Raw genomic sequence first — 22193 nt, 5'->3', positions numbered from 1 at the left:
AAATTATTAGGTTTATGATAAAATACTTGAACCTTCTGGCAGACATTAAATTTCTTCTGTCAAAACATGATTTTTGAGTTGTAATATGCATGTTTAGGTTTGAGTTAATCATTATTATTATTTTGACATGTTCGCACAAGAGGGGAAGGGAGATTCAATCTAATGACCTCCGCTTTATGAGGTGTGGTCCCCAGCTTACTGAGCTACCTCTTAAGGACCATGTTAAAAGCATAGAATTTGCACATGTTTACCATAACGGGCAGGGATCAAGGCTCTAAGGGGAAGGCATGCAACCAAGGCAATTTGCTTAAAAACCCCTATGTTATAAAGAGCCCCAAAAAAAAGTGTCCCTTTACACCTAATTAATTGTCCAGAAAATGATAGAGAAACGTTGGACAACACGCCACTATCCCACTATACTAATGTAATAATATTGTCAATTTATGATTGCATTTTTATTTTTATAAGGCTGATCTAAGAGTGAAATAGTAGTGGTATGTCAGCATTGTGAAAGATTAATGCGATAATGATGTGGTATATATTTATAACATACATTCACTGCTAATGCGACGACCTACCACTTGCATATGGAGATGGCTCCCACGGGCACATAGCCACCTCCCACCTCTAAAGGATGGCGTGTGCAACCACCCCCACCCTACCTTGGGAGTTTATTTAGATAAAGAAAAATACTTGAGAAGTTTATAAGGTAAGACCTTTTTTTTTTCAAATCCACCCCCACCCTACCTAGGGGGTTTCTTAAAAAATAGAGTGCCTTTTTTTCTCCTATGGTATTTCGTCCTCAAGGGGTAGTCTAATCTGTTGAGGACTGCGTCTCATAAAGTGAATGTCACTAGTTCGAATTCCCTTCCCCCTCTCCTTGTGAAGACATGCTAAAAAAAAAAAAAAAAAAGTTATGGTTATTTCAATAATATCATATGTTCGATCTATTGCTAATATTTTCATTTAAAATAAAAATTGATAATATTGAGGCCTGACCACGTACGCCACTTTTGAAAAACATGTTATAATAAGAAAGCCTTATATCTTGAAATTAAATTATTAGGTTTATGATAAAATACATGAACCTTCTGGTAGACATTAAATTTCTTCTATCAAAACATGATTTTTGAGATGTAATATGCATGTTTAGGTTTGAGTTAATTATTATTATTATTTTTTAACATGTTCGCACAAGAGGGGAGGGGAGATTTGATCTAATAAACTCCGCTTTATGAGGCATGGTCTTCAGCCGATTGAGCTACCTCTTAGGAAACACAAGAGTGGGGTTTGAGTTAATTATTAAGTTGGCGTAAAAAACGGTTCAAGATAAGACAAGACACAAAAAAATTAATAAATAAATAAAGGTGTGAAAATTTCTTCTTCTTCTTTTTTTTTTTTTTTTTTTTTCGAATTTATTAGAGTATTTTTGTCTTATTAAAAAAAATTATGGCCGTTTTTGTCTTTTTGTTTTTCTTGGGTTTCATTGTCAATTTTTTAATAGTTTAGAGAAGATATTGTTGCAATCAATTATGGAGAAGACAGCTGACTTAAAAAATAATAATAAAAAAAAAATTTAAAAAAAATAATAATTCTCACAAAGGAATATTGAAGAGGGGTGTTAAGAAACTGCATGCCCCAAAACAACAATTATAAACAAAACATTGGCTTGCTTCTCTTTAGAGTGCTTGACCAGTTGAGGCATGGTTGGTTGACAAGCACTTAGTTTCATGAATAGGCTTCTTCATTGGTGTGCTACTTGTTAAATTGAGAGGCATATTGCCAAGTCAAATTTCTTCATGAATAGATCGAGTGCTTGACATGTTGCATTGAACATTCAAATTAATAACGCAATTAATGCATACTCCATATATATATCTTTATAGAGTACTTGACCCGTTGCAATTACTCAAAAAAAAAAAAAAAATCTTCCTAGTGTTTGATTTCTTGACCAGAACAACCATTTCTCTCACTATAAAAGGTCAGTAGAGTAGTGTTGGAATAAGCATATATACATACTTGCTTAATCTTTCTTTCCCTTCTATGTTTCTCTCCATGGCTAACTCTCATTCAACTAGGAAAACCCCTTCCATGATATCCATTCTGCTACTCTTTGGGATGCTTTCTGCTACCCTTGACACGACAGGTCTCTCTCTCTCTCTCTCTCTCTCTCTCTCTCTCTCACACACACACACACACAAAAGTAGTGCAAGTAAAACTTCTTTAAAATCACCTTGGACACGCTTTAAAAAGATCTATAATTATGAGTTTGTTACCAAAAAAGAGTAGTGCTATATATACTCTCCACGTACCGGTTGACGTAGCGTATTTTAGGTAGTTAATATTTTTGTTTTTTTTAAGTAACTGATATATGTTCAAAATCGCTTAAAACACACGACGTCAGTTGATGTGAAATAGATATGAAGAACAACATTTACTCTTAAAAAATCATAAAACGAATCAATATAACTATACTTCTTATCAAATATTCTTCTAGTGTTTGATTACATGTTCTATCTTATACGTTTGTCTAATTTTATGCCAAATTTTACATTAGTTTAACTTATAATTAGCTCGTTCGCCACGATTCACACACACACACACACACACACACATATATATATATATATATATATATATATATATATAAAACAAAGATTGACTTATTGTTTAATCTAATGCAGGTGCTCAAATTGGTGTTTGTTATGGAAGGGTCGGGAACAACCTACCACAGCCATCTGAGGTTGTAGCACTCTACAAACAAAACAACATCCGAAGAATGAGAATCTATTCTCCAGAACAAGATACTCTCCAAGCCCTTCGAGGCTCCAATATTGAGCTCATTCTAGGCCTTCCAAATGATAACCTTCAAAATATTGCTTCAAGCCAAGCCAATGCCAATACTTGGGTCCAAAACAATGTGAAAAACTTTGGTAATGTCAAATTCAAATACATTGCTGTCGGAAACGAAGTGAAGCCTTCAGATGGAGTTGCAAAATTTCTTGTCCCCGCCATGCAAAACATTCAAAATGCAATTTCTGCGGCTGGCCTTGCGAACCAAATCAAAGTTTCCACTGCCATCGACACCGGAGTCCTTGGAGAATCCTTCCCGCCATCAAAAGGCTCATTCAAGTCCGATTACCGACCGCTTCTCGATCCGATCATCCGCTTCTTAGGGAACAATCGATCTCCATTACTCGTTAACTTGTACCCGTACTTTAGTTACATTGGCAACACCAAAGACATTCGTCTTGACTATGCTCTTTTCACAGCTCCTTCAACAGTAGTGAATGATCCCCCGCTCTATTATCGTAATCTTTTTGATGCCATTTTAGATGCTGTTTATGCAGCGCTGGAAAAGGCTGGAGGAGGGTCTTTGGAGATCGTTATATCGGAGTCTGGTTGGCCTTCTGCTGGTGGGACAGGGACATCTCTTGACAATGAAAGAACTTACATTACGAATTTGGTTCAGCATGTGAAGGGGGGGACTCCAAAGAAGCCCGGAAAGCCTATAGAAACTTATGTGTTTGCCATGTTTGATGAAAACCAGAAAAATCCCGAGTTTGAGAAATATTTTGGGCTCTTTCGTCCAAATAAACAGCCCAAGTTCCAAGTGAATTTCAGTTAAGAATATCACTTCTACTGCATCCTGGAATAAGTGCAGCTTTGGTGCACATTAAAACAAAAAAATAATAATAAATTAAGAGTTACTTGTAATCCCGTAGACTCAAAACTATGGTTATTTCAATAATATCACATGTTCGATGGGCTTATGAATACTTTTACTTAATCACGCCACTTTGGCTTTCCTTTTTAACAGTATGATTTGCCTTTGCACCTTATTGGGCACACCTAGTTTTTTATTCACAAAGTTATGTACTAATAAAAAATAAATAAAAAAATGGAAGAAAAATTGTACCAGAGTTGTGTGAGGATTGGAAGGCCTCTGCCGCAACTTGCTTGGGCGTCTAAGCTCTTTGCTCACGTAGAAGGCCCTTCTCACGGCCCCGGCCTAATATTAGGGGACAATGATAATAACAAAGATTTTTAATTTTTGGGGTTAATAACTTTTTAAGTATTTGGGTTTGCCACTTTTATTTTTTCCCATTAGGTTTCTAAAACAGTCAAAAATTGTAACTGACCTATGGGAAAAGACGAAATTGATAACTCCATTAGATTCCGTGAGTGAAAAATAATGATCTACCACGTGTCACTCCCAAAATATGCCACATGTCCTAAAAAAATTAAAAATAAAATAATAATAATAATAATAAAAGCTAAACCTTAAAAAAAATAAATAAAATAAAAATTGCATAGAATGGTCGGCCACCCCATTTTGGCCATTAGGGGTGGCTAGGCCAGTCTGAGGTGGGCCGAACCACCTCCAAGAGCCCCAAGGGCCAAAAACGGGTTGCCGAAACTACTCCCAAAGCCCTTGGGGTTGGTTCGACCATCTCCAGAAGCCATGGGGTGACTCAGCCTGAGCCACCACCATTGGCCAAAATGGGGTGGCCGGCCACCCAATGCAATTTTTGAAATTAATTTTAATTTTTGAAAATTTATTTTATTATTATTATTTTATTTTTAATTTTTAGGACATGTGGCATATTGTTAATTTTCTCTTTCGGAATCTAATCGATGCATCAATTTCATCTTTACCTATAGGTCAGGTACCATGTTTGACCGTTTTGGAAACCTAGGAGAAAAAAAAAAAAAAAAATTGTAAACCTAAGTACTAAAAAAGTTATTGATCCTAATTTTTAATTGTAGAGAATTCTGGTCTAAAATTCTATATATATATATATATATATATAAACCAAAAATACTCACAGCGTAATTGACGGTTGTCAACTAATGAGCCGCCGGATGAAGCAGCCGGGTCTTCTAATATGATCAAATCATTAGTTATTGCACCTGTGACTAGGAAGCAGGTGGAGGCCGACTATATAAACCAAAAATACTCACAGCGTAATTGACGGTTGTCAACTGATGAGCCGCCGGATGAAGCAGCCGGGTCTTCTAATATGATCAAATCATTAGTTATTGCACCTGTGACTAGGAAGGAGGTGGAGGCCGACTAAACAATTATGTCTCAATTTTCCACAGAACATTAGTAATGTCCAAATGCTCTACAGAACCATGTTGGAAGCATAGAATTTGCACATGTTTACGATAACAGGCAGGGATCAGGGCGGCTCTAAGGGGAAGGCATGCAGCCAAGGCAACTTGCTTAAAAACCCCAATGTTATAAAGACCCCCAAAAAACAGTGTCCCTTTACACCTAATTAATTGTCCAGAAAATGATAGAGAAACGCCGGACAACACGCTACTATCCCACTATACTAATGTAATAATATTGTCAATTTATGATTGCATTTTTATTTTATAAGGCTGATCTAAGAGTGAAATGGTAGTGGTATGTCAACATTGTGAGAGATTAATGCGACAATGATGTGGTATATATTTATAACATACATTCACTGCTAATGCGACGACCTATCACTTGCATATGGAGATGGCTCCCACGGGCACACAGCCACCTCCCACCTCTAAAGGATGGCGTGTGCAACCACCTCCACTCTACCTTGGGAGTTTATTTAGATAAAGAAAAATACTTGAGAAGTTTATAAGGTAAGACTTTTTTTTTTTTTTTTCAAATCCAACCCCACCCTACCTAGGGGGTTTCTTAAAAAACAGAGTACTTTTTTTCTCCTATGGTACTTCGTCTTTAAGGGGTAGTCCAATTTGCTGAGTACTATGTTTCATGAAGCGGAGGTCACTAATTCGAATTTTCTTTCCCCTCTCTCCTTGTGCGGACTTGTTAAAAAAAAAAGTATGGTTATTTCAATAATATCATATGTTCTATTGCAAATATTTTCATTTAAAATAAAAATTGAAAATATTGAGGCCTGACCACGTACGCCACTTTTGAAAAACATGTTATAATAGGAAAGCCTTATATCTTGAAATTAAATTATTAGGTTTATGATAAAATACATGAACCTTCTTGCAGGCATTAAATTTCTTTTGTCAAAACATGATTTTTGAGATGTAATATGCATGTTTAGGTTTGAGTTAATTATTATTATTATTATTATTATTATTTATTTTTTTTTTTTAACATGTTCGCACAAGAGGGGAGGGGGGATTCGATTTAATGACCTCCGCTTTATGAGGCGTGATCCCTAGCCGATTGAGCTACCTCTTAGGGACCACAAGAGAAGGGTTTGAATTACTTATTAAGTCAGCGTAAAAAACAGTTCAAGACAAGACATGACACTAAAAAAAAAAAATAATAATAAATAAAGGTGTGAAAATTTCTTTTTTTCTTTTTTTTTTTTTTTCGAATTTATTAGAGTATTTTTGTCTTATTAAACAAAATGGTTAAATACCTAATACCCCATGGGGTTTAGGAACTTTATTTTTACCCCCTGTAGTTTCATTTTTATCACAGGACCTCCCTGAGGTTTTGATAAAGGACAAACTTAGTCCATTCGTTAGTTGACCGTTAAGACTGACACGTGTACCAATCAGATGTTGACACGTGGCACCTATTTAATTTATTTTTAAAAAAATGTATTTAAAAAAAAAAAAAAAATTGGAGGTGGCTCTTGGCCATTTGGGGGTGGCTCGGCCACCCCCTTTGGCCAGGCCTTAGTCCTTTATCAAAACCTCAGAGAGGGTCCTGTGATAAAAATGAAACTCCAAAGGGTAAAAATAAAGTTCTTAAACTCCAGGGGGTATTAGGTATTTAACCCTAAACAAAATTATGGTCGTTTTTGTCTTTTTGCTTTTCTTGGGTTTCATTGTCAATTTTTTGATAGTTTAGAAGAGATATTGTTACAATTAAAAATTTAGAAAAGACATAATTAATTGAGTAGTAGTTTGAGGGTATCTTGACTTTTCCCATTTTTCTTTTCCTGATTTTTCTTTCCACAAACTCTTATGATTACTATTCAAAATTCAAATCTGAAAAAAAAAATCAAATCAAATGTGATCACCCCACCCGGCGGGGGCAGAAGACTAGAACATGCCACCATTCGCGCGCATGCACATGCAATCGTCAAAGGGCAATCAATTATGGATAAGACAACTGACTGTAGAAAAAAAAGAAAAAAAAAAACACAGAACATTAATTCTCACAAAGGAATATTGAAGAGGGGTGTTAAGAAACTGCATGCCCCAAAACAACAATTATAAACAAAACATTGGCTTGCTTCTCTTTAGAGTGCTTGACCAGTTGAGGCATGGTTGGTTGACAAGCACTTAGTTTCATGAATAGGCTTCTTCAATATTGGTGTGCTACTTGTTAAATTGGGAGGCATATTGCGAAGTCAAATTTCTTCATGTTGCATTGAACATTCAAATTAATATCGCAATAGTGCATACTCCATATATATATATATATATATATATGGAGTACTTGACCCGTTGCAATTACTCAAAAAAAAAAAATCCATATATATATATATATATGGAGTACTTGACCCGTTGCAATTACTCAAAAAAAAAAAATCTTCCTAGTGTTTGATTTCTTGACCAGAACAACCACTTCTCTCACTATAAGAGGTCAGTCGAGTAGTGTTGGAATAAGCATATGTACATACTTGCTTAATCTTTCTTTCCCTTCTATGTTTCTCTCCATGGCTAACTCTCATTCAACTAGGAAAACCCCTTCCATGATATCCGTTCTGCTACTCTTTGGGATGCTTTCTGCTACCCTTGACATAACAGGTCTCTCTCTCTCTCTCTCTCTCTCTCACACACACACACAAAAGTAGTGCAAGTAAAACTTCTTTAAAATCACCTTGAACATGCTTGAAAAAGATCTATTATGAGTTTGTTATCAAAAAAGAGTAGTGCTATATATACTCTCCACGTACCGGTTGACGTAGCGTGTTTTAGGTAGCTAATATTTTGATTTTTTTAAGTTACTGACATATATTCAAAATCGCTTAAAACACACAACGTCAGTTGATATGAAATAGGTATGAAGAGCAACATTTACTCTTAAAAAATCATAGAACGAATCAATATAACTATACTTCTTATCAAATATTCTTCTAGTGTTTGAGTACATGTTCTATCTTATCCGTTTGTCTAATTTTGTGCCAAATTTTACATTAGCTAGTTTAACTCATAATTAGCTCGTTGGCCACGATTCACACACACACACATATATATATATATATATATGAGACATGTCTTTAACGCATGCAGGTGCCGAGATTGGCGTTTGTTATGGAATGCTTGGAGACAACTTACCACCTCCAAATGAAGTCATAGCTCTCTTCCAACAAAATAACATCCAGAGAATGAGGCTCTACGGCCAAAACCAAGCTGCTCAAGATGCCCTCAGAGGCACCAATATTGAGCTCATGCTGGGTGTCCCTGACGAGGAGCTTCAATACATTGCTTCAGCACAGTCCAATGCAGATGATTGGATCAGAAACAATGTACAAAACTATGGAAATGTCAATTTCAAATACATTGCCGTTGGCAATGAAATTAAGCCACAAGGTCCATACGCACAATTTCTTTTCCCTGCCATGCAAAACATCCAGACTGCAATTTCCAATGCTGGCCTTGCCAACCAAATCAAAATCTCCACCCCCATATTCGGTGCTGCTCTTGGAGAAGAATCCTCCCCTCCATCGAAAGGCTCGTTTAACTCCGAGTATCGGCAGCTTCTCGATCCCATCATCAGCTTCTTAGTGAACAACAACTCCCCATTACTCGTTAACATGTACCCATATTTAAGTTACATTGGAGACACCACTAACATTCGTCCTGATTTTGCTCTTTTCACTTCTCCGACGGTGTTAGTGCAGGATAACCAGCTGGGGTATAGTAATCTTTTTGACGCCATGTTGGACGCCTACTACTCGGCATTAGAAAAGGCCGGTGCAGGGTCTTTGGAGATCGTTGTATCAGAGACCGGTTGGCCATCTGATGGAGGGCAGGCGACAAGCATGGATAATGCTAGAACTTACAACACCAATTTGGCGACACATGTGAAGGGAGGGACTCCAAAGAAGCCTGGCAAGTCTATAGAAACTTACGTGTTTGCAATGTTTGATGAGAATAAGAAGGATCCAGAGTTTGAGAAACATTGGGGCCTCTTTTTTCCGGATAAGACGCCTAAATACTCAATTGATTTCAATTGAGAATAGCATGTCTATAGCTAGAACATGCACTTTGGAATAAGGCTACCTTTGGTGCATGGTCAGGGATATGATGCATATGTTAATGCATACATGCAGAAAATGCACCCATAGATCGGCCAAGAGTCTAAAAAAAAAGAAGTTTTCTTTTCTGTTAATTGTACGTCCAGCTGAAATTAAGAAATTCTATTTTAATGTAATCTTGAATTTTATTGTAATATCGATGTAGAAAAAGCGTCAGTCACATCTAATAAAGAACCAATGAGAGAATTTATCATCATAAGTGCTTTTATTATCTATCCACTTAATGTGTGATATTCAATTTTTTTTTTTTTTTTTGACAAGTCCACACGAGAAGAGGAGAGGGTATTCAAACTAGTAACTTTCGGTTCATAAGGCGTAATCTCTAACCGATTGAGCTACGTACCCCTTAAAGACTCTGTGATATTCATATTGCCAATGCACGTAGAACTAGGTTATTAGATATATGCTTAATTTCAACGTGTGTGTATATATATATATATATATATATAAATAAAATATGTACAGTGCTTGTAAAGAAAGTTTCAAAATAAGTTCTTTCAAACCAAAAATGGCACAATCAAGAGGCATAAAAGGTCTAACAATCATTTGTAATAGGCCGAAAATCTTTATCAAATCTCTAATTTTAAGGTCATTCAAATATACTCTAACAATTGCAAATCATTTTCTTCGGATTTTTCTAAGAACAACACCAAACTCCTATATATAACATAGTAATAAAGAAGGAAAATATGAAAACAAAATCTTGAGTAAACCAAATATGCAAACATCAATAAACATTGAGTAATTAATGATGTATGTATCAGGAGAAACCTTAAAGTTAAGAAGATCACATGAATTATACGGTGCAAACTGATTGAAGATCTTTGTCAAAATCACTCCCCCTATATATATATATATATATGCAGATGGTGCCACCAACTTCTAGGGTTTTAAAATAATATTTCTCAAGGTTGGATGACATCTACTTAATTATAAGTCTCAGAGTATATTTCCATATGTATGTGATTACAATCAAATTGCGTATTAAATCATTGTGATTGATAATGAAATCTTTATTATTGATAATCAAGTCTTTATGGTTTGATTAACTTATCTGTAATGTATTCACCTATTCTATTTTTATTAGGATTATTTGTATCGTAAAAATATTAACAAATAACTCCAAACACAAAACAAATTATTATCGCATTTATGTCAAATCAAAACAATTTTTCAAAGAAATGAAAGTAAAAAATAACTTCCACGTACAAGTACTTATAACTCAAAAGTCATTCATATACTAGAATATTCAATTTTATTACCCTTCAGCAATTTGAATATATATATATATATATATATAACAGAGTCGCTTGTTAAACAGGGACTCTGTTTTCGCGCCTGAAACTTTGGTTTACAACTCCACCGACTTTGGCAAAATCCCCAATTCTCCGATAATATATATTCTCTGGATTCTTCTCTGAAGAAAACCGTGGAATCCCAGATCGCCTCCAGACGTGTAACAAATACTCGATGGAGGGAGCCGTGGTCGTTCAATCAACTGATATATATTGTTTCATCTCCCCTAGAAAATAAGAAGAAAAACTGATGCTTCTTCATCATCATCATCTCCTCCTTACGACGTCCTCATCTCTCTGCCTATCTCTGTGAAGGGGGAGAAGGAAAGCATAGAAAGGTGGTATACCAAGGTGCTGAAAGGTCGATCTCTGAAGCTTGGAGACAATATACATATTCTCCACATATGAATTCTACCTTTGCATTGCTGGGCTCCGATCTATACTCTGTTGGTGGCCGAAGCTACAAATCTGATTTGGATCCATTTCTAATTCGCAATGTCTACAAGGTAAACATTAGGTGGTTGGATCCCTGTTAAACCCATGATTTCTCCAAGAACGAACCCATACATCTTAGTCCTAGGCGGTAATATAAATTATATGCCATATCCTGGGATACCCTTCTTCTCCTTTCCCGGGGCAGTGAGGTTTATGACCCCATCGCCGATTCATGGCAAGCCTTACCTGATCCCCCATGTTACATAGGAGCTCACATTCTCTGTGCAGCTCTGGAGAATCCAAACAGGATTCTCGTCACTTCACTCTCAGGGTTCCGTGAAGAATATGATGAAGATGATGAACCTGTTGTTGATTTTCCTTCTGCAAATTTCTTTATCTACGAAGTGCAGAATTGTTCTTGGAAAATGCTTGACCCTTCCCGTCGCGATCTTCATGGTGAATGTCCTATGGGACTCTAAAATAATAATAGATTTTATAAGGAAGTTTGGTGCTTACTTGAAAATTCACGAATTTAAAACAAAATAATGACTTTGCATAATATATATATATATAAAACATATTTTACCAAATGTCTTTACAATTTTTTTAAAAATAACGATTTCAAAAACGCAATTTTTAAAATCGCACTTATTGAAATCGCAATCCCAAACGCACCTTAAAAGGAGGATCCTAGGAGTAAAACAATTTTTTTGGTATTCTTGAAAGCTTTTAAGAGTGTGTTTATCATTGCGATTTCATACATAAATAAAAGTGCGATTTTAAATCAAATCACAAAAAAAAAAAAAAATCCTTTGAAATTGTGTTTTTAAAAATTGCAGGTGCGATTTTGGAATTGTGAATTTAAAGATCAAATTGCGATTTTGTCAAAATGATTTTTAATTGTGTTTTTAAAATCACTATTTTTAAAATCAGTACTTTTTGAAATCGCAAATCTAAATGGACGATAAAGGTATATATATGAAATTTTGGTTTTTGATTTTGGGTACTTTTATAATAACCAAACCAAAAGGCAAAAGTTTTGTCCGGTGATCTAGTATTTGCCCTTTTATCCAATTGGTTCATTGATTTAAGATATCTATTTTTGTTATATCCCACTTTTACTCGGATGGAAAATGGGATTTCATGTTTGTAGATTGTTGTGAAAACTAATTTTAGAGAAGTGTTAGGAAACCAAATAAATGAACAAAAAAAAAAATTTAAATTGACGTAGCAAGGGTTTTTAAATTAAAAAAATGCAATTCTCTTTTCCTTGTTTGCCACTCATAGTTGGGTATTTTTGTATTTGTGAATGGAAATATAAATGAATTTGATGATAATTCACATGATTTGTCTTGATAAACGAATAAATTATTGACATGTTAAGAAAATTTCAAAATAAGTTCTTTCAAACCAGCAAACCATTCATTGCAAATCATTTCTCCCACGGATTTTTCCTTTTTAACACAATTTATCGAGTTCATAGAACAAGTAACAACACCAAACTCCTATAAAATAGTAATAAAGACTCCAAAAAAAGGAAAAAAGATTTTAGTAATTAACTCTTCATGCTAATAGAAATCTGCTGAGGGAACTCCTCTCTTCTCGTTGGAAGCAATGGATTCACCATCAAAAGAAGACCAAAGGGAAAGCCCATCCACATATTCTGTGCGTTGCTTTGGGGTGCTTAAGGATCTTTCTTTTGCCTGAGTAGATTCTGTTGCACTCATGTAAGTTCTAAAAATGGGAGAATTTGGCATCAAACTATCATTCCCAGCTGAATTCTGCTTCATGTGACAGAAAGATCTCCTTGGGAACGACCACTGTGAATCCAGTACTTCTCCTAGACAATCTTGTTTTCCTTCATTTCTGGCTTTAATTTGTGTTCCTGCATACCTTTCACCCTGCACTGAAACTGCTGCTGCTTCAAAAGCCTCTTTGTTTAGCAACTGTTCTAACCTGCAGCTCCTCCTTCCAAATTCCTTCTCCTCCTCTGATTCTTCCAGCACTCTAGCATTTTTTCTCTCCTACGAAACACATAAAGAGAGGTTGTTTTGTTTTTAGAAATGGCGATAAAGTACAGAGTTAAGGTTCCAACTCAGGCCTTGGCTCTAATTGTTCTGAAAATTAAGCTGATAAAAAGTAGTAAATTTAGTTACCCTGTGTGAAAATGAATATTTCTTTATGCGCTCTCTTTTGATGATGGCCTCTTGTTTTCTTAACCATATGGCTTCCATATCTTCCTTCAGAAGTGTGCTGCGGTCCCAGCTTCTCTGACTGCTGCATTCAAGCTGCCAATAAACCAAATATGCAAACATCAATAAACACCTACACAAATTTTGGTTTTGCAGCCACATTGAGTAATTGATAATGCATGTATTCAGGAGAAACCTCTCGAAAGTGAAGAAGTTTACATGAATTAGGTCTTTTATACCATGCAAATTGATTGAGGATCTTTGTCAAAATCATTCCCCCTAATGCAAATGGGGCCACCTACTTCTAGGGGTTAAAACAAATATTTCTGAATGTTGGCTAACACTTGCATGCCATGCTACACGAACTCCCACTTTTACATACCCAAGTGCTTACTTATAATGTCATAGTTGAAAAAAATAAAATAAATAAATCAATAAGCACTTAGGATTAAAAAACGTTGTAGTGAAAAACTGACACGTTAAAAAGTTAGCACTCGGGAGTGTAAAAGTGGTAGTTCGTGCTTGGGATCCTCTTTGGACTACATTTTCCCTTTTTTTTCTCAGGGAGGTTCATTCACAAACAATGACATAACAGGGCAAGTAGGTTAATTTCTTCCTGGTTTATTAGAACTAAATCTTCCAGGAGTTTCTTCTGAAAACACCTTAAAAGGCAATATTAAACCTAAATTTGAATCATCTGACTACCTTTGTTTCCTTTTCATCCAACTCCTCTTTGGCCCTGAAAAACTCTTTTGTATCCCCTAATGCAGTGGGGCTGCTCCTTTTCTGGACCTCTGCCTGTCTTTTTGCAGCGGGTGGCAAACACTTCAATGAGACTGCTTGGCATCTCACTGCTCGCCCACGAGCTATGGCTTGAAGTCTCACCAGTCCCTTCAATGCTCTCAATGCTTTCCTTGCCTGTTTCACTCCCATTTGAAATTCAAATTAGACATGATGAGCAATTCTTTTTCAGACATAGCCAACACATGTGAAATCCTTCTTTCAATCAGCTTGTATAGAAAACTTTGCCTGTCTAATCAGAATTTAGGTAAAAAAATTTGAAATTTCGTAGAATTAAGTAAAATATTGGCTGCTAAAACTCTGTTTCTTAAGGTCTTGGATTTTTTAAATCTTTAAATTGGTGTCAGATTCCAAATACACATTGTGGAAGGCTTTCATCATCTTCAAGAAGCATTTGAAGGAAATCTTTATTGTTGAATGACTTCCAATTCTCACTAGAGTTCACCAAGCTATCCACTCAAAATATCAGTTAAAGTGATTTTCAGAAAAGAAAACAAGACCAATTTGAAGGTAAACATTCAAGCACACTGAGACTGAAAACCTTTGCAATTGAGCACCAGAAATCATTCCATGAGCCAAAAGTGGGTAGTTTTCTTTTAAAAGTGTATCCAAACTACCCTAATCAGAGTCTTACTTGCAATCTTGCAATTCCAGAGAAACAACAAATTTCAATGGAATGCAGAGATGTCATAAGTCTGTTAGATTTTGGAGAAAAGTAGCATATAAACATAAAGGAGAATCACAAAAACACCTTAAATAGATATGCCAAGACCCTTATCCACTAACTTGCTTCCCTCCATATAGGAAGACAACTTTGAGGAAATAAGACAACCTTTCACCCTAGTAGTTATCTTTGTTTTTAATTACCCAAAAGTTTTAGTTTAATAAAAATTATTTTAATATGGTATAATATATAATATATGTCTCCTTGTAGGAGATGTGTTCTAATAAAGTCTATTTTCATATAAAATTATATGCAGAAGTTACTTGGGGAGAAAAATAAGCAAAGATTTCAAGGAACTCACCAGATGTGCCCGGTAAGCGCTTTGAATCCTAATGGCAGCCAAATTTCTAGCTTGCTTTGTGAAACGCTTGCAAGAGTGAGAAGCGCTGGTGAGCCGGACAACCTCGGCCGCAGCATGGGCGGCAGCCATTGCAACCTCAGCAGCAGCAGCTGTTGCAATGGCAACAGTCAAAGCATGCTTTCTCTGCTCTTCCGTTGCCTCCCTCAGTGTCTTCTGTGGTGCTATCAGTGCAGGGTACTGCTTACATCTAGACTTTTCAAAAGACCATCTCAGCTTCTTCAATTTCTGACAATATAATGGATAGAAAGATTACCAAAAAGAATTACTGAAACTGATCATTTCAAGCAATGAAAATAGAAGGGTGTAAATCAACCTTTTCTACTTTTGTTTTCGCCTGAGAATTAAAGAGCCTCCCCATCCAACCAAACCAGCACTTGGTCTTTGTCATTGATTTGTATGATCGTATTGACCAAATTCAATAGCATCAGTCTATATTCTTCAACTAGACCCTACATTTGGGAGTGGAAAATGGAAAACAAACAGAACCCTTTTAACATTTGTTCTATAGAAGCTTAAAAACAACCCAAGAAAATAAAAAAGAAACCTTTTGGAGAACATGATCAAACAATTTTCTACAGAAAAAACACTGGGAAACAAATTTGGAAGTGCAAACATTTGATAGCGTCAATGGCACTAATATTCCTATTTCTCAGTTCATAATTATGCATGAAATCTAAAGAATCACAGAGGTCAGTGTTTTATCAAACAAATGGAATGCAAGGAGAATATATATGAAATATACTGTAGCTCGGAGAATCTAACCTTTTATACCATCAAGTATCCGCTACAGAAGAGCACCATTTATTTAGCCTGAAAGGTACAAAAATATAATGAAGAAGGTAAATATTAAAGCATCTGAATGCAGAATTCTCTCTCTCTCTCAATGGTCTTGAAAACACATAATAGCCATTGAAACTATCCTCTTGATGCATAACCCCATGTGGGTTTTTTCTATTGCTTTTGCTTGGTCTTTGTTTTCAAGACCAAATTATATATATAGATTATATGCTCAGGAAGTGAGAATGGAAGCAAGAACATTGCAGGGAAAGGCAAAAGCATTACTCTTTGGAGTAAGGTGTGAGGTGTAAGGAGGCTTTATGCAGATACTTTGTGAATTGTGATGGTTGGTGCATGGTGGCTTAAGAGCAAGTCTGTTCAACATCATGAGGGTCCCTATGCTTCATATTCTATCTTTTCCAACTGTCAATTTCACAACTGCCCCTGACCGGTTCAAACGTCTGTTTTTGTGCGTTTTACCAGATTGACATATTTGGTTCTGCCCCTAGCCCCCCTACCAACCAACCAAAAAAAAAAAAAAAACACTAGAAAAGGAACAAAGAAGAAATAAGGTCCTCAATACATGTCCAAAAAAATGGAGTGATGGATTTGAGTCAGAAAAATCCTAAACCATACCTATTTATTTTGGGTGAATTGGGTTGAGATTAAATTTTCCAAGTCAATTCCCAATTAGGAGATATGTATTGCAGGTTTGAGAATACATTTTCTAGGTCAATTCACAATTAGGAAGTATATGTCACGTTTTTTAGGTGTCATCTTAGGCTGAAAACATGGGATTTGATTGACTAATAATATAAGCATGAAAACTCCGATTTTAAAGGTCAAACCGTGATTTTACCAAACACTTAACCGTATTTTTAAAAATAATATATTCTCATATTGCACGTATTGAAATCGCTATTTTTTAAAATCAAACATTTAAAACTGCAAACCCAAACGAACCCTAAGTCTTTACATTCATGCAAAAGCAACGTCGACATCAAATTTCTTACTCCCTATGGTGTGAACATATTTGGAAATTTGCTTCATGGGGTGGTTTTGAAGAATTTGCACTAGAAAGTAGTCTTTGTTGCATGACATATTAATCAAGCCAAAATAGCTTCCTAAAGATCAGTCGAAATTGGTTATTCTTGTTGAACTTTTCGTGGATTAGATAAAGTATCTGATGAATATATATATATACACAAATATATATTCAAAGCCATGGCATTAACTTTGGTCCCCTTCTCTTTTATGAATTATCATTGGCCATGTGAACAGTTCTTGACTTGTCCAAGATAATGGAGCTTTAGCAGCTCGTTTCCTTTCCATTGTGGACCAGCAAAATGAGAGCAAATGGCTTTTGAGCTGCTTAATGTCCCAAGAAGAAGACATGAATGCAGTGAATTCTATATCTCTTTTTATTTGGTGGGGAAGGGATTGGAACTTGCTTAACAAAATCGGCCTACCATGAGTTGTACTGTTAGCAAGAGAATAAAGTGCCTTTTTTCAGTTTGTAATGGCCCAAGCAGCAGGGCTCTTCTTTTTCTTTTTCTAATAAGATTTTTTTTTTTTTTAATTAAGTGGAAATAATTGTAGCTTAAGCAATGGGGTAGCCTTCAAGCCCTCCATTCCCGTGAATTGAACCTAAAATCTCTCTCTTTTAGTAAAGAAGGAGGTGCCCTTCATTATAAGCAAAGGGAAAATAAAAATTAGTCCTTAATTTATTATTATTATTATTATTTTTTTACATCTTTTTAAGTTTTATCACACGTTCAAATACGCATCCAATTAATCAACATCCTGCTGCATCAAACCACTAAGTCAATGACATGTGGCTCACACTTGACATGTTATGTCCCGACGGTACATGTCACTAGACAAAACTATCATAATTAAAATTAAAAATAAAATAAACGTAACAGCTATGAGAGAAGACCTCTACTTATAGAGAGGCGGTCGACAACCCATCATCTGTGAAGGGTGGCTACCCAGGCCCACCCTTACAAGAGACGACCCCTCATTAAATGAGAGGGCCACCACTTCTAATAGATTTGTGAGGGACGGTCTCTCCTCACACTGGGTGACTGCTTTTTACTGGTGATGAGTGGTCGGTCACTCCTTTATAAGAGAAAGCCTCAGCTCATAGTTATTACTCTTCTTTTATAATTTTATTTCTTTTTTATTTTTAAAATTTTTTTATTTAGAGTAAACTTGTAATTTAAGATTGATTTGCTTATAAGTACCCCCTCACTCTATCAACACTAACTCAATGGCAACCCTTTCTCTTTAGCAATTCTACTTACTTATAATATTTAATGACTTAACACCATGCTCATACGTAATAGAAAAACATTTTAATCCAACTTAAAAGTCACCTCAAAAAGCCATATTGGATATTGATTTAGGTATCGTTTGTTTTCTGTAAAAGATTTTTCTTATTTTTGAGAGTTGAATAATCTCTGACGAAGTATAAAATGATAAACATCATCTTTTTCTTGATTTTTCATAAAGAAGCTTTTTGTGAAAGAATATGGGGGAACTTCTTTTCGTCACTTGGATTTTAAACAAGCTGACAGCTTAAGCATGCACATTATTAAAATCAAATTGCATATGCTTGGTTTGATTACATAAAACCAGAGTAGCAACTTGTCATGACAAAGAGGCTTTTCATATTAATGGACCATCACTGTCACTATAATTACATGCACTCATGCACATCGCCGTTTGCCAATCTTAATGCAATATTACATCCCTTGATTTAGATATTCATTAGAAAATTCTAGTGTTATTATGATGCTTACTTTCATTCCTTTTATTAAGCATTCCTTCCTCTTTTATTAATCTTTTATGTGTGGAGAGTCGCGGAGCCATGTAGCTTGATTTGAGAGGCCATGGTCGGTGCACACATTTAGGTGAGAACATATATTTTCTGTTTAATCAATTATTTATTCTAAAAGCTTAAACAGCATGCCAACATTCACCTCACAGGCTCCCCTTCGTCTCTTTGCAAGAAGATGCAGACGTGCCCTCCACCAAGTGGCTTCGAGCGTAGTTTGCGTTGAAAGACTAGATGAATGCAAGATACTAAAATTCACACGAAGTATCACATTTTCTATGTTCTTCATTGGTATGAGAGCAAAGAAATCCTTTGTCAAGAGTCGTTACGGTTGAAAACAAGATGTCACTGCTGGCACACACTCCGCTTCTAAGGTGACCAAAATCACTCTTTTGTTCAAGTGCTCATTAATATTATTATACTTGGAAAAACATATCATGAAAGTTATGGGGTTGTTTGTTAAACAACATCCCACCTTTTCAAACACTATTCATTTCATTCTCCAAAAAAATAATATCAAAATATTCTTACTTTTATATTATATCATTTACTTTTTATATCACATCATTTACTTTTTACTACTATTCAAATAAAAAAAATCACTACAAAATAAAATTTTTTCACTTTCCAATACCACTTTTTCACTTTTCTATACCAATCATTATTTTCTATTTTAATTTTGTTATTATGAACAGTGCCGTGGAAAAGCAATGCTGTTTGCCGAACACCAAGGTGTTGTGTTGACAGAGAGAAGGAAAAAAGGAAAAAATAATGTGGCCTATCAAGTATTAAATATATATACAAATTTATTATATTCCTTGATATATACAATTTGTAGGACTTAAGGACTCAAGACCACTCTACTGTGCACTACATTGTCCTCCATCCTTATCCAAGATTTAACAGAGAAGGGCAGCTGAGTGATTTCTAGAATCCTAGCTCCCCTGGGCCAGTCTCCATAGCCACCATAACCAGTATGCCTAGCAAAGCACAGCCAAAGCTTCTTATAGGGGCAGCACCAGTCCAATCCATGATTGTGCCCAACGAATATTGCCTGCCACAATGAAAAGAGAAACGAATAAACATGACCCCATTTGTTTCCATCAATCCAGTGACAAAGATTCATTTCATCTCTGACATTCAGGAACCTTAAGCACACATATTACACATTAACCGATCTTTCCAATTAGCAGGACTTTTGAAGCCAAAACTGATCAGGATATACTAAACCTTTTTGCCAAAATATTAACATTTTTTCTCATACTCTTTTCATGCTTTGAAGAAAGATATATACACAATAACTAAACTTCAGTTCATCATCCTAAACCACATTTTGATGATTTTGGTGTGACTCAAATGTCGTGGGTGCTGGAACTCATATTTTCCTGAAAGTGGATTGTCATCGAATTCAAAAAAAAAATTGCTCCATCGACTTCAGAGAAGTCATAGAAGACACAAGTATTAGGTACTTCAATCGTAACATGCTAGAAGATTGTCAATGGTCATTCTTAAGTAACTCTTGTCCATCAAATGAAGCAATGACAAAAAGAAAATGGCCATTCAGGGCCATAAAAGCCCAAGTACATAAGTATCAAGCCAGACAGCGTGTCCAACTTGTGATTCAAGAAATTTGCAGCTGCCCCTTTGATTTGGTATTAGTTATAAATCGAATACAGATGAAAATTGGGCGTTCAAGGTCAAACCTAGGCCCATTACGACCAGGAGCGTCATGGATATGTACGGGGGTATGTGCATTTTTGTAACAAAAAATGTTAGACCTACAACTCTTTTACAACTTGCTAACAAATGTAAGCATATGAGTTGAGGGTGTCAAAAACTGTTTTTGGTGGCTGATGTGATACCAATCACATCCTAACACGTGTCAACAAATTGTAAAAAAGTTCTACGTCTAGCATTACTGTATGTAAGTATGTTTCTTTGTGTAGTTACCGAGAAAACAGACATCTCACGTGAATGTATGTTATGTATATGTGAATGTACATAAGTACACATGAATATGGTTAACTGTATAAGAATGCAGATCTGAGAACTTACCTTGACAGAAGGCCTTTTAACCAGAAGTTTCATGATACCCATTTCTGCTTCTTGAGCAGCAACACTTTCTTTGTTAATTGAGCCCACACAAGGCTGGTATATTCCAAACCATGGAGCCACCTTCTTATATGCAGCACTTGGAATGTGCCAGAATATTAGCTCAGGAACCCTGTCAGATAACACTTCATTTGATGGACGAGAAAATGGAGGAAAACGATAAAATAAGAATAAAGAAATTTAGCATTTTTAGTGTCTCTTATTGTTGTCCTTTGTTAAATCATCAGTTGTCCTAAAAACTTATGCCGATAGAAAGAGGTAAATTTAATTACTTAATCAAAACTTTTAACACTCTCCCTCATGTGGAGGCTCAAACTCCCTCTTAATAGGTGAGATTCAAAAAGTAGAATATTTAATTTAAATGAGGGGTGATTTGACGGAGTCAAGGTTCAATTCCATGACCTTTTGGCTCTAATACCATGTTAAATCACCCGTTGTCCTAAAAGCTTAAGTTGATAGGAAGATGTAAATTTAATCACTTAATCAACACTTTTAACATCCTTGAGAGAAGAAAACCCAAACCTCACCATAGTCAACTACAACTATTTGCCTTACTTTCGCTTAAATCAAACAACACCCAAAGCAAGGTTCCAATTTTTCAACTAATTTTTTTCCTTTCTTGGAAACCATTTAAATCAATGAACTAAAATTTAGATATTTAAACCTTGTTTCTAAAACATTATATCCTGAGCCCATAAGTTGCAAAGAAAGGTAGTTAAAAAAAGAGTTGTATTTCACTGTTCTTCTACCTTGAGTCAGGGTTGATCTCTTGAGATTTATGCTGGAACCATTCTGCTTGGGCGCTTGATATTACTTCTGGATACGACCCACCACCAGAATCCAAAAAGTAGAGGTATACCACAGGTGACTTTGCATCATCTGATGAGACCTGGAGAACATAGTTGGATATACTTGGCCAAAGTTCTTTAGGACCATTTCTAGAATGAGAGAGTACATTATGGTCAATCTCATGCTTCATCAACTCCAGACGATGTGTGCCTCTAAAGCTACATGCTTCTTCTCCTGCCAGACATTGGGATTCATTTGGTTTATTAAAAATTTTGCTTTCTCTTCTCAAAACAAAAACATTAACAAACAACTCAAACACAAAACACTCTTAAAAACACCAACAAAAACAACTCAAACACAAAACACTCCTAAAAACACCAACAAAAGTTTTCACTTGAATGTCACATCAAAACACTTTTTTATTTTTAAAAAACTTCTAAAAAATATTAACAAACAGAAACAGAGCCAACATGTTTCTCCTTTTTGGATGAATACCTTTACAATTCAAAACAAAAATTACAGCACACTGCTCACTTACTCAAAACAGAGAGAAGAATTCCGCACAACCCAATTCAACACAAAATTCTTAAAACCCTCCTCATAAAACACTAACAACAAAT

General features: G+C 35.5%; 4 protein-coding genes across 4 annotated transcripts in view; 2 read left to right on the top strand and 2 right to left on the bottom strand.

Moving 5' to 3' along the window:
- The first annotated feature begins 2024 nt into the window (after window positions 1-2024).
- Window positions 2025-3790, top strand: LOC132192107 (glucan endo-1,3-beta-glucosidase, basic isoform-like). The gene is made up of 2 exons (XM_059607324.1): window positions 2025-2146; window positions 2685-3790. The coding sequence occupies exons 1-2, from the start codon at window positions 2044-2046 to the stop codon at window positions 3626-3628; spliced, it is 1047 nt and encodes a 348-aa protein (XP_059463307.1). The 5' UTR covers window positions 2025-2043; the 3' UTR covers window positions 3629-3790.
- A 3818-nt stretch (window positions 3791-7608) lies between these two features.
- Window positions 7609-9441, top strand: LOC132161693 (glucan endo-1,3-beta-glucosidase, basic isoform-like). Its single transcript, XM_059571872.1, has 2 exons — window positions 7609-7734; window positions 8221-9441. Exons 1-2 carry the CDS (start codon window positions 7632-7634, stop codon window positions 9165-9167), a joined length of 1050 nt encoding a protein of 349 aa, XP_059427855.1. The 5' UTR covers window positions 7609-7631; the 3' UTR covers window positions 9168-9441.
- Window positions 9442-12415: 2974 nt separating this feature from the next.
- Window positions 12416-16205, bottom strand: LOC132162142 (protein IQ-DOMAIN 12). Its single transcript, XM_059572399.1, has 7 exons — window positions 16119-16205; window positions 15819-15866; window positions 15370-15505; window positions 14997-15281; window positions 13876-14088; window positions 13135-13266; window positions 12416-13002 (listed from the first exon to the last, which is right to left on the bottom strand). The coding sequence occupies exons 3-7, from the start codon at window positions 15442-15444 to the stop codon at window positions 12547-12549; spliced, it is 1161 nt and encodes a 386-aa protein (XP_059428382.1). The 5' UTR covers window positions 15445-15505; window positions 15819-15866; window positions 16119-16205; the 3' UTR covers window positions 12416-12546.
- Window positions 16206-19456: 3251 nt separating this feature from the next.
- Window positions 19457-22193, bottom strand: part of LOC132191747 (probable inactive purple acid phosphatase 16) — a 6536-nt gene continuing 3799 nt past the window's right edge. The window contains exons 2-4 of the mRNA XM_059606837.1: window positions 21534-21854; window positions 20728-20896; window positions 19457-19726 (exon numbers count right to left, since the gene is read on the bottom strand). Coding sequence (XP_059462820.1) covers window positions 19514-19726; window positions 20728-20896; window positions 21534-21854 — 703 coding nt within the window. The 3' untranslated portion in view covers window positions 19457-19513. The remainder of the gene's footprint in view (window positions 19727-20727; window positions 20897-21533; window positions 21855-22193) is intronic.

The sequence above is a fragment of the Corylus avellana genome, chromosome ca9, assembly GCF_901000735.1.
Source record: "Corylus avellana chromosome ca9, CavTom2PMs-1.0".
In the NCBI taxonomy this organism is placed as follows: domain Eukaryota; kingdom Viridiplantae; phylum Streptophyta; class Magnoliopsida; order Fagales; family Betulaceae; genus Corylus; species Corylus avellana.
This window is presented reverse-complemented; position numbering and strand designations above follow the sequence as displayed.